Source organism: Pipra filicauda, unplaced genomic scaffold (genome assembly GCF_003945595.2).
Source record: "Pipra filicauda isolate LSUMZ 115617 unplaced genomic scaffold, ASM394559v2 scaffold81_size6448238_pilon, whole genome shotgun sequence".
Taxonomy (NCBI): domain Eukaryota; kingdom Metazoa; phylum Chordata; class Aves; order Passeriformes; family Pipridae; genus Pipra; species Pipra filicauda.
The window spans coordinates 4,109,885-4,121,424 of NW_024104998.1; the positions used below are offsets into that span (position 1 = coordinate 4,109,885).

An 11,540-nucleotide genomic window follows, 5' to 3' on the forward strand; every position below is an offset into this window, starting at 1 on the left:
CGCCCGATAGATGCCCTCGGCAAGGCTTGGTACCCTCTGCCGCAGAGCCGGGCGGCCCCGCCGGCATCCGGCATCCGGCATCCCGCACCCGCCCAGCCAGGAAGCGCCTCCTGCCCCTGCCCCTGCCCCTGCCCCTGCCCCTGCCCCTGCCCCTGCCCCTGCCCCTGCCCCAGCCCCAGCCCCGGCCCCGGCCCCGCACCCCGCACCCCGCACCTCCTCGGGCCGCCCCCGCCCCCGCACGGAGCCCAGCCTTCGGGGCGGGCCGGGCCGGGCCGGGCAGGGTAGTACCAGCCGAGGGCCGCGTCGGGCGGGCAGTGCGGGGCAGGCAGGAGCCGGCGGTGAGCGCGGGGGCCCGGCGGGAGTGTGGGGCGGGCGGAGAGAGGGGCTCTCAGCCCCGCTGGGGCAGGGTCGGGGCTAGAGGGGAAGGGGCGAGGGGGCCGCAGCCGCGGGGAGATTGGAGCCTCCCCCCTGGGACACAGCCCGGCGGTGGGACGGGCCCGACGGGTCGGTGACGGGCGCTCCTTCTCCTGAGCCTCTCTCTTCCCGCCCCAAACACCGTAAAGGAAGTGGTACGGTCTAATGTAGGGTGAAAATCAAGGCTCCTAATTGCTAGGCTTTTGCCTGTGACTGTCAATTTGCTCACAAATGGGAATACGTGGTGTGATTTTGGCCGTACGGCACTGGAAAATACACACAGTGTGGGAACATTCCCATTGCCTGCCTCCCGAAACAGGTAACGTTTCCTGCTAAGGAGGACACCTTCCTTCTTAAGGTTGATACCACACCAGTGTGTTCAGTACTTTTTTGTTCAGCTAACATCACCTTGTTGTGAAAACAAAGTGCTCTGTAGCTATTGACTCAACATACCTGTTTAAAATGTGAGTAAACCTTTTCAAAAAAGGAGATGGAAGCTGAGGACTCCAGGACGACAGAGAAGGTCCATAGAATCTAGCAGAAGATATTTGCTTTAATTCTACTAGTAAGGATCTGGTATATTTCACAAAGCAAATCTTTAATAATGTATTTTGTATTTCCACAAAAGAACAAGGCAAAAGAAATGGCTGTTTGAAGGTCAACCTCTTTTTTTAGTCAATATCTCAGTGTCGTAATGTATTTTATTTCTGGATTTGAATTACAGAAGAGTGGTGCTTGTACCTGAGAAATCATGTTCAACTTCAGATGCATCCAGAAGTTACTACAGTACCTGAAATTTTTCATTTATTTACTTATTGAGAATCTCATCTGTGTATTTCCTCTATGCAAAAAATCTTTTGCTGGTGAAATAGTTCTTATTACTGGTTCTGCAAATGGGATTGGAAGGCAGATTGCCTTAAAATTTGCTCCTTTAGGAGTGACTTTGATTCTCTGGGACATCGATGACAAAGGTAACAAAGAAACATGCAGATTAGCCCAAGAAAATGGAGCTAACCGGGTGTTTGTCTATCATTGTGACTGCAGCAGTAGAGAGGATGTCTATGAAAAGGCAGACAAGGTAAGATTTGGCGTCTTACTTCTGATTTTTCTTGCTTCTTTTTAATAGTATATGCTACAGATTATTTTTCTTTTTCTTTTTTTTTTTTTTCTTTTTAGAAACTGTTACTATTCTCTAAAGATAAGAAATCATGTAGGGCAATGACTTTGTCTTTTCAACAAGTCACTTCTGGATGGACCTTAAACTATGTTCTCGATAAAGTAACTGGATTTAAGAGGTTCTGTTGAGATTTATCCATTTTTAGTCTTCATTGTGAGACAGTAACTTCTTTTATATTAAGAGTATGGTAAAACATGCAGCAGAGGTTATCTCCATATATTTGTTTAGGCTTTGAAATTTCTTCAAGATATCAAGAAATAATTAAAAAAAAAAAAAGAAAAAATCAGTATGTGTTGTAAGAGAGGAGTTCTTTCTTTTGCCCATTTGTATAGAAAACTGTAGTTCTTTGAGGGTATAATGTTTTCAGAAACGTCATCAGGGTGTCCAGTCAAAATGATGATTCAGTTTCACTTTATTTTTTGGTCAATATAGCTGGGAAGTAAAGTAGAAAAGAGCTCCATTTTAAATTAAACTCTTTTGCTGGGCTGACCTACATTCTTTAAACTATTATCTTTTTTATTTTTATTATTGTCAGAGTCTAGAAACTGGACATTCACACTGTTACTTTTTACTTGTCCTTAAACTGCCTGAAAATATTTCCCAGTATAGCCTCACTTATAGTCCAGTTAGCCACTCTGCCATTTTATCCAAGGATAAATTCTTCTTCTGTAATATAAGAACATACACTGTTCAGTGTCTGAAGGCATAGATCAGAGAAATTAGCTAAAATATTTCAGGACATGTGAATGTTGATAGATTGTTTCAGAATAGCCTTGAAATGTAACATTAATTTTCTATGAAAATTTGGGGGGGGAAGCTCTTTGCTTTTTGATTGTTGCTTTTAATTTTAACCAAAACAAATTAATTCCTTCTGAGCATGGCTATGAAAGTTTGAAACATTTTTTTTCCCTCAAGAAATGTTCCCAATGCAAAGTACCTCTAAAAGGTAAGTTGGATTCAGGATCTGTAAGTATCTGAAACTGCAATTCTCACATTTGCAGTCAACAAGGTATTATTTTACCCACCCTTGTTAGCACCATTAGGGACACAGACACTGTGCTGACTGTGCACAGAAAAAATTCCGCTTGGGGCCATTCGTCCTAAATGTTAAGAACCACAGGTGGTACCATAGTATTACTTGGGCAGTGGTGTATTTATTGTACCGTAATAGCATGTAAGCACAGATGAGCAAGTTGTTGAGTGGTCTGTCCTGTGCTGACACAATATGCAGTGTTCAAGGAGGATTATCTTTGCCAATGACTTAGTACAGATGATGTGATCCTGACACCTGTGTCATTGATAATGACTGCAACAATTTTGGAAGTAGCAATCACAGTAATTTCAGCAATCTTCGTATCTGTTATCACTTCCAAGCAAGATGAAAACTTTGTCTGAGCAATTTGTGGTCAGTACTTCATATATGACATTTGATCTTTATTTGAAATGATACTATAAAAAACCCCAGTTCTTCTCAAATCTTATTTTTTGCAAGTAAAAATAAAAACTTACCTTAGAATTTGCCAAGATCAAATCTCTTTAAAAGATAACATTTTAAATTGGCATTAAAGCCCAGTTCCCATAAAGGCTCTCTGCTTCTTGCAAAGACATTCACCAAAAGGTGTAATTTGGGCTTATGCAGTTAATTTCTGTGTTGGACTTCAATGTCCATGCTGAACATTTTTAAATTATTTGTTTGCTCTTAGTTTAACACAGTCTCAAAAGGTTTGTTTTCAATCAATTTTCAATCTCCAAACACATTAACCAAATGAGCCGCGGGGCTCCAGCCTGCAGAATTTGCTGTGCCCATATCAGCAAACACTATGCTGCAGGGCGCAGAATGACCTACCAATAGAAGTTTGAAGAGCTGTTTAAAATTCAGAAATTGCTGTTAAGGTGTTAAATTATTGTTAACAATATCAACATCTTCATAGATATTTGCATGTATTGAACTGTCATGATGAAGCCAGAAATTTTCTTAGTTCAAGAGTCTTTCATCTAGAGGCCTCTTCTACTCTTGGAAATACCTGCAACTTTTTGATTGGTAATATGAGAAGTCTTGAGCTTGGACCCAAAAGATAAAGCAATAGCAAAAAAGTTAAATTAATTGGTTTTATTTGATATACTCACTGCAGAAAAACCTAGGTATTTTCCGATAATGAAAGCTTTCTTTCTGGGAAGCAAATCAAACGACCAAAGTCCCTAAAGAAGAGGTTTTTAAAATAAACTGGTGAAGTGAACAGCAACTAATTTTCAGGATCAGGCAGTGCCCACCCGGGAATTTTGAAGGAAATTAGATATGGATCTGATGGGCTGGAAATGTGGGGTGTGTGTTTTGCTATAACAGGTTATCAGAAACAAAGAGTAGCAAATATTCCAGTTTTAAAGTGCACTTGAGAGGCCACAAACTATGATCTTGTCTTAGAGAAAACTGGTAGAAATCATAATAAAGAGAGGAATTAATAGACACCTGACAAAATATGTAATGTAGAATAATCACCTTGACTTTTTGCAAATGGGAACCAAGCTTCACATGTATTCTGTAGCAGTGAGTAAACAGGTCAAAAGAAGCCAGGTTAAATAAAATACTGACACTGGTGAAGCTATGTTGTCAAGTGAAGAAAAAGAGGATCACCATATGGACTGACACAGCAGTTAAAAGATATGAGTGGGAAGAAAGCACAGATACATCCCACGAAGGAAGAATTGAGTATTCCTGCCATACTCAGTAGTGTCTAGATTTGCATTCGTTTGTGCAGGTGGAATGGTGCTAATATCTGAACCCTGGTTTTCTATGACAAGCATTAAACCTGGCACAGCTGAAGGAGTATCAAGCAAGTCTTCACTGAATGCTAAGGTTCCCTGAGAGAGCCAAAGGAAGGTCAGATGTTGGGGTATCAGATTGAAGTACCTGTTTCCAAATTGCCAGACAGCAGCATGTATGGGATTTTTATGCTTTTGTATTCATACTATAATTTTTGAGACACTGGATAACCGCTCACCTCTAGCACAGGAATCTCTGCAGTGAGACTGATTCTTAATACTATGAATAAATCTTGGCCATGTGCTTTGATATAAATCCAAATCTTGGGACAAAATCTTTTTATAATAAACCAAAATCTTTTTATAATAAATTGAGCTAATGGTGATTTTGGCCTTCTTTCTAAGTGAGGTTATCTATCTATTTCATGGTACATCCTTTTTACTCAGAGGATTGGTATCCCCAGGAATCTGTGCTGAATTCTTTCCAATTCAGGAGAAATTATATAGAAAAGAGGTTAAACAGGCTTGTCTGAGGAATGCAGTCTCTCACAACACGAAAAATATGAGACAGGAAATGTCCCAATTGCAGCTAAAGCACACTCACAGTGCACACTAAAGCTTTGTAACTTATTGCCTTATATTCCTGTGGAAGCCAAAAGTATTCTGGAGTTCAGGGAGCTATTACACAAATTCAGGGAGCGAGATGGGGTGGAGAATCACTGGGATATATTAAACATAAAGATTCTGATAGTTTATGGAAGCTCTGAAGTTGCAGCATGTAAAAAGTTAAGTACGCTGGAGACCTTAGAGCCCTCGTCCTTTTTTTATTGCTTTTCACCATGAGACAAGGGCTAGGAGGCTCAGATGGACCTTTGATCTGAAGCAATATAACAGTTTTTAAGTACTTATGTTTTCAGTAGATATATCAATTACTACAAATATCACTAAACATTTTCATAAATGAAGCACAAGAGGCAAGGATACCTTCTAAAACTTTATGTTTTTTTATTCAGGTTAAAAAAGAAGTTGGGGATGTTACTATTCTAATCAATAATGCTGGCATACTGATTGGGAAGAAGTTCTGTGACCTTTCAGATGCAGATTTTGAAAAGACCTTCAAAACCAACTTCTTCTCTCAAGTCTGGGTAAAGTTTTGTGGTTTGTTATTTTTTTTTCTGTGTGACCAAAAGGTAGAGTCAAGTGTTTTGGTGTGAAAATCACCATGGTGGCGTCTACCTCAAAACCCCACTTTAGAATAGGGATGTGAAGGGCCTCAACTGGGGGAGAATATGTTTTCATAATCATCCTGTAATTGGAAACACACCAAATTGACAGTCTCCCCATTATGTTTCAGTAGTATTAAGACAAACCTCCCTGAGCACTCTGGTAAATCAAAAATTTGTGCAACTGTACCATGAAATGTGCTCTACCTGTAACAGCTGTGGTTGAAGTTAGCGCTGACATGATGGCATGTGTCCTCCCTGTTTGCTGGCATTAGAAGTCTTTGTCTAAGGGACTTGTAGCATTCAGGGAGACACAACCATGACTTAGTGGTGGATTTGCAGTGTTAGGTTTACAGTTGGACTCGGTTCTTTTCCAACCTAAATCATTCTATTCCAATCATTTTTTACTGCACATGTTGGTGTCAGTCTTCAGGCTGTGCTTTCATTCCTAATCACCACCTGATTAAAGTACATAGAAAAGTAGTGTGGATAGTAAGTATTATCTTTATTTTATTACCTCTGAAGGAATTTGTTATCTGGGCTCTCATTTGACCTTTAGGAGCTTTTGTTGTGAGGGAGTGTTACTCTTGCCCCCTCTTGCATTTTTTGTTTATATGCCTGAGTGAACAGCTTGCATCAGGGAACAATATAGCATTGCAACTCCCTTGTTAAAAGGCGATTCTCCGTGGAAAATCCTTGCAGGTAGGAGTTCTCTAAGCATTCCTCAGCCACACTGCATCATTATTCCAAATACTTGAGGCAAATAGACTGAGAGAGATGTTCCCCCTGACAGGTCTGAAGAAACACTGGGCAGGAGGATAGTGATATACTAGGTACTCACATTTGGAGTCAAATAGGACATCTCAGCTATTGAAAAAAAAATTGTTATTGTTTGTCTTTTTTTTTTATCTAACACTTCATAAAACACTAGTGTTCTCCTTAGTTAGTGTCACCCACAGTGGTGTCTGGGATGCTGGAGTTGTCTGGAAGTTCAGTTTGTAAAAAAAAAGGACCCACAGGCAGCTGAACTTCCCTTGATGTGTTGACTTCTAGCTCCCTCTTGTGTACCAAACCTTTGGCAACAGTCTCAAATAGACTCAAATCGTGAGGAACCAGGAGGCAGAGAAAATAGAAACTTTGCTGCTTTTAATAAGACAATTTTAATGCTGTTAGATCATCAAATAGAGGGCAGTCATTCAAGGAAATGTTGTCTATCATTTAAAAATTTTTACAGAGATAAAAGGTCAGTTGGGCTTCTTGTATAATGAAGCCCCAGAAAGCCTAATTTTGAAATGCAACTTTTTTGACGTGTCTATTTATAAAGGGTTTTTTTTAATTATATGTATATTCTCTTAGACTTGCAAGGCTTTTCTTCCAGCCATGGTGGCCCGTAACCGTGGGCACCTGGTTAGCACAGCCAGTGCAAGCGGATTGCTGGGACTCTACAGACTGACAGGTTAGTATTGTCAACTGCCATTACAAATTAGATCTACATAAAAATGACTTTTCTCTGAGACCTAATAAATGCTTGGCTTAAGCAGCCTATACTGACGAGAACCTGTGGATGCCAAAGGTGATGCTGTACCAACGAGTGTGACAGTGTCACGTTACCCAAGTGGCACCGGGAGCTCGCTGCAGATTTTATTGTCTGATTACAGGCTGTCTTATCTCGGCAGAATAAGGACAATACAGCTTGTATGCATGCAGTGGGAAGAAGCTCTGCATACAGGTTGTCTAACTCTTTCTCACACCAGGTTTTCTTTGGAGTCCTGAAACATGGATTATACCTGGAACTATATATTTAGCTGGAAAATGATTTTCAGGTCCAGAAGGCATTTTGGCAGAATTTTCAATAAAATTAATTTGAATAAAGTTTTAAGCTATTTAAAAGCTCAATATTCTCAGCTGTTTCCCTCAGGAGAGCAGTCTGCTCTAGTCCTGCCTATTCCATCAGTCTGGGTCTGCTGCCCAGTCTTTCCTGAAGCCTGTCTTACATGTTGAGTTGTATCGCTGAGGACACTCTCTAAGAATCTGAACTTCGGTGTAATAAGTGTCTCTTGTTTCTTCTTCTGATTGATGGTGTTACTGTAGTGTTCATTTGCCACCTGTTATCATTGGGTCATATTTGGTATTGACAATATAGGTTACGTTCAGCTTTCATCATATAACTGTAAGACTTAAAGGAGTGGATCTGAGCATCCGTGTTTTAACCTTCTACACCTTAGCTATTTATTTTTAGGCTGTGTGGTTCCATCATTTACTGGGGGTGAATTCCTGAAGAATAGCAAACTATCTCTGATGCCAGTCTTTGAAGTCACTCTTTTAGCAAAATTGGATTTCACTGTATCTAACAACTATTTACACAAAGATTTGAAAAACCCTTAGGAAACCACATGTAAATCACTACATTAGTTTCTTTCAGTTTTAAAATTGTAGAATAATTTGGTTGGAAGCAATCTCTGAAGGTCATTTGGTCCACATATCCAAATAAAAGCAGGTTCAACTTAGATCAGGTTTCACAGGGTTGTGTGAGGGCAAGTTTTGATTATCGCCAAGGATGGAGTTTTGTACATTCATCAAAAATAAAATTCTGACTAGATTCCATCTTCCTGGGAAAACAAAACAAAAAGTTGCAGGGTAAATCAGAAGTAATAGGCTAAAGCAGCATTTATAAGTAGAGTATTTATATTTTACCACTAGAAACAGTTCTTTCTGAAATGTAACCTGTGATATTGAAGGGTGAAGACGTTCTAACTGAAAGAATGTCTGTTTTGTATATGAGTATCTGGAAATGCACATAAAAGGTTTAATAAGTTCATCTTCCTATATCACTCTATAGTGTACTGAAAAAAACTGCTCTGGAAAGGATTAATCTTATCCTTAGACAACTGTGCATCAACCACAGGAAAAGTCATTAACCTTCAGAGTTAGCATCACCAATATGCTTAAAATACTAACTAGAAGGCTGCTAATTATAGAACTAAATAATATAATGGATTAAATATTATTACAAAGAGTTAAATTTTGTATATAGCATTTACAGTGGTGCTTTTGAGATTTTGAATATTTCTTCTTTATTCATTTTTCAGATTATGCTGCAAGCAAATATGCAATCATTGGAATGATGGAAGGCATTAGTTCAGAACTGTATCATGCAGGAAAATGTGGCATTAAAACCACAATCATTTGCCCTTATTTTGTTAACACTAAATTAAGTAAAGGTTTCCAAAGCGCGTAAGTAAAACAGATTGCGTACTATTTCGTATGTAAAAAATAATCACTACTCACAAGATATACCATATTCAGTCTCTAGCTGGTTGATTTGATTTTCAATTCATTGTTTTTGCCCTATTGGCACATAAAACTATGTCTTTTGATCTAAAGAAATGCAAGTCTTGCATACAGTTAATAACTGACGTGCAACAGGGACTGTAATAACCTCACAGTCAAGGAATGGTTTGGGATGCACAGCAGTATTTAAGGGTTAAAGGGAGCCTTATTCATCAGTAGAAAGGACACTGCTGATGTTCTCTGCCCCAAGTAATTTTGGCAGTGTGATTACAGTTATGGCTGTCAGGATACCCATGACCTGTCATTATTAACTGTGCCCCATGATCTGTATTAGCAGGTACTGCACTGAGAGGGAATAGCTGTGGTGATAGTATCTGGTGGGAGACTATGGGTGCAGGAATTGGAGATGCTGCAAGCACTGAATTAACTGTTGTAGTAGCACGGTAGCAGTGACGTTGGTTTTTCAGTGCTCTGCTCCTGCTTCCACCATTCATCATCCTGCAGGAGCATATATTATGCAGAGCACAGCCTTTCTCCTGGCTGGAGACAGACCTGATTCTGATCCACTTAGCTGTCACCTCAGCATCCACAGTAGAGAAAGAGGAGTTGTGCAGAAGGCAGAACTTTGTGCACAGAAGAGAACATAGTATGGCTAAGCTTGGAAGTTTTCAAATGCTGCAGTCATTGTGGGCATTAACTTCATTATGCTCTGCTTGCTCTAAAGCCATTAAGATTCAAAACATCATCAAAGTGTTTTCAATTTATTCTGATGATAGCAGGAACAAAGAGATTTGGAGATTCCTTTTCAAGGCTATTTGAGGGGAAAGTTAGTTAATTACATATGTGTTAGAATACATCCCAAAAGCAAAGTTTTATAATTCCATAACAATTTTTTCTTGTTTTACAGAAAACCTCTTTTGCTTCCTGTTTACGATCCAGAGTATGTAGCCAGCAAGATCTTGAATGCAATTAAAAAGGAAAAGTTTTATCTAATCATGCCTCCAACTTTACGCTTGTTGGGTTTGAAAACGTAAGCATGTGACTTGTCTTCTAGCATTGCCTTCTTTCCTTTGCCATATGCCCGTAAAATCAGCAGAAATGTTTAGTAAAAGCAATCCTTTAGTTAATATTCCTGCAGTCAATCCAGTTATAGGTACCCAACTTTGAAGAAACAGTGGGTTTTAATTTTTTAATAGTGTAGGTGAGTAGCATTCCTCTGGCCCCTTCTGTCTCTAATATATGTCTTAAGCTACAGTTTAGTATAGAAATTTCAAGAATTTTCATGATATGGTACACTGGGAGTAATGCCCGGGCTAGAACTGTCTGCTTCCAGCCACTGCCTCCACTGCTGGCTGGGCTTTTGCAAAATGGCTTGGCCTGTCATTCATTTCCCCCACTTATAACATGGGGGAAACACCAAATGTGTTATTGCCAGACATTAGAATTACTGAGCAAATATAATGAATTTTAATTTCTTTATTTATAGAGTACATTTTTCTAAAAAAAACCAAACCTAACTCCGTGTTTGTCTCATCAGTTTCGTTCCTAGAAAAACAATACTATGCTTCGAATCATGCATCAAGTTCCCTGAGAGCATGGATAAAGCCTTTGGTCAGAAGGAAAAGGATTGAAACAAAAATATTCTGAAGACTGCAAGTGCCATCGAATTGAATATTTTCAGTAAAAAATAAGTTTAATTCATGTTTATTCTTTGACAGACAATTTACTTCTTGTATGATATTTGACATTGGTCTACATGCAATTTAATTCTTCATAACTGTCTTTTATGTCTTTATATTTGGTAATTTTCCGAGTAACTTTTGAAAAATCACTGAAATTTAAAATTAAATAGGTATTATGTTAAGTGACTAAGCAACAACTTGGCATGGACTGTATTGTGTTCAGACTGAAATTTCAATAACATAGCCTGAAATCACTGATTTTTAGTCACAACCCAATCTCTCATTTCATGATGGCATGCTGCTTTTATCTGAGGTCTCAATAAAAGTCAGTAAGAGCAGGCAGGGATGTTTGACTCCATTTCGTATTCTGAATTCTCAATTTCTGAGCAAAATCTTAAAGCACAGGAAAAACACACTTCTGTCAAAGCAGAAATCAAAACAAAAACAAACAGACAAAAAAAACCCAAATAAAAAACTACCAAAAGAAACTAAACCACAAAGCATTTAACACATTTCCCTTTTAGGGTCAAAATAACACTGCAATTAACATAAAGCCAACAGGAAGAAGGGTTGCTGTGGGATGATGGGCTCTGCCTGGTGAGCTGTGCAGGGAGCCTGTGTTCTGAAGAGGAGTGAACTGCAAGGCACGCTGATAAAGTGTGTGTGGTGCTGCGGCACTTACCACGCTCCACGTTAGTCACAGCACACTTTGCTACACGCTGTTCTGTGGGATACATGTGCCTGGGTCTTGATCCAGGGCTAGAGGCTGATACTGGATCATTTATCAAAGGCTGTAGTTTAGAAAGAGTGTATGTACACCTGCAGCAGTAGCAAAGCATCATGTGCCTACTCAGAAAGGAAAGATGATGAAGCCCCATAATCAGAGAAAGTAGACAGGAAAGAATTCCGTCCTGGAAATTACTTATGTGGTGATTAGTTGTCTCTATAAATTTTGCAAAAGGTTCCAACAACAGAATAGTCAGAGTTTATAAA

General features: G+C 39.3%; 1 protein-coding gene across 1 annotated transcript; it reads left to right on the top strand.

The window, feature by feature from the left end:
- Positions 1-504: 504 nt before the first annotated feature.
- LOC114002779 (epidermal retinol dehydrogenase 2-like) lies at positions 505-10,885 on the top strand. The gene is made up of 6 exons (XM_027749034.2): positions 505-1,492; positions 5,365-5,496; positions 6,931-7,030; positions 8,664-8,808; positions 9,773-9,895; positions 10,403-10,885. The coding sequence occupies exons 1-6, from the start codon at positions 1,166-1,168 to the stop codon at positions 10,494-10,496; spliced, it is 921 nt and encodes a 306-aa protein (XP_027604835.1). The 5' UTR covers positions 505-1,165; the 3' UTR covers positions 10,497-10,885.
- The last annotated feature ends 655 nt before the right edge of the window (positions 10,886-11,540 follow it).

Coding starts and splice junctions, on each gene's coding strand:
- LOC114002779 (XM_027749034.2), top strand. CDS start 1,166: ATGTTCAACTTCAGATGCATCCAGAAGTTACTACAGTACCTGAAATTT. Junction 5,497..6,930: donor ACTTCTTCTCTCAAGTCTGG/GTAAAGTTTTGT, acceptor ATATTCTCTTAG/ACTTGCAAGGCTTTTCTTCC. Junction 8,809..9,772: donor AGTAAAGGTTTCCAAAGCGC/GTAAGTAAAACA, acceptor CTTGTTTTACAG/AAAACCTCTTTTGCTTCCTG.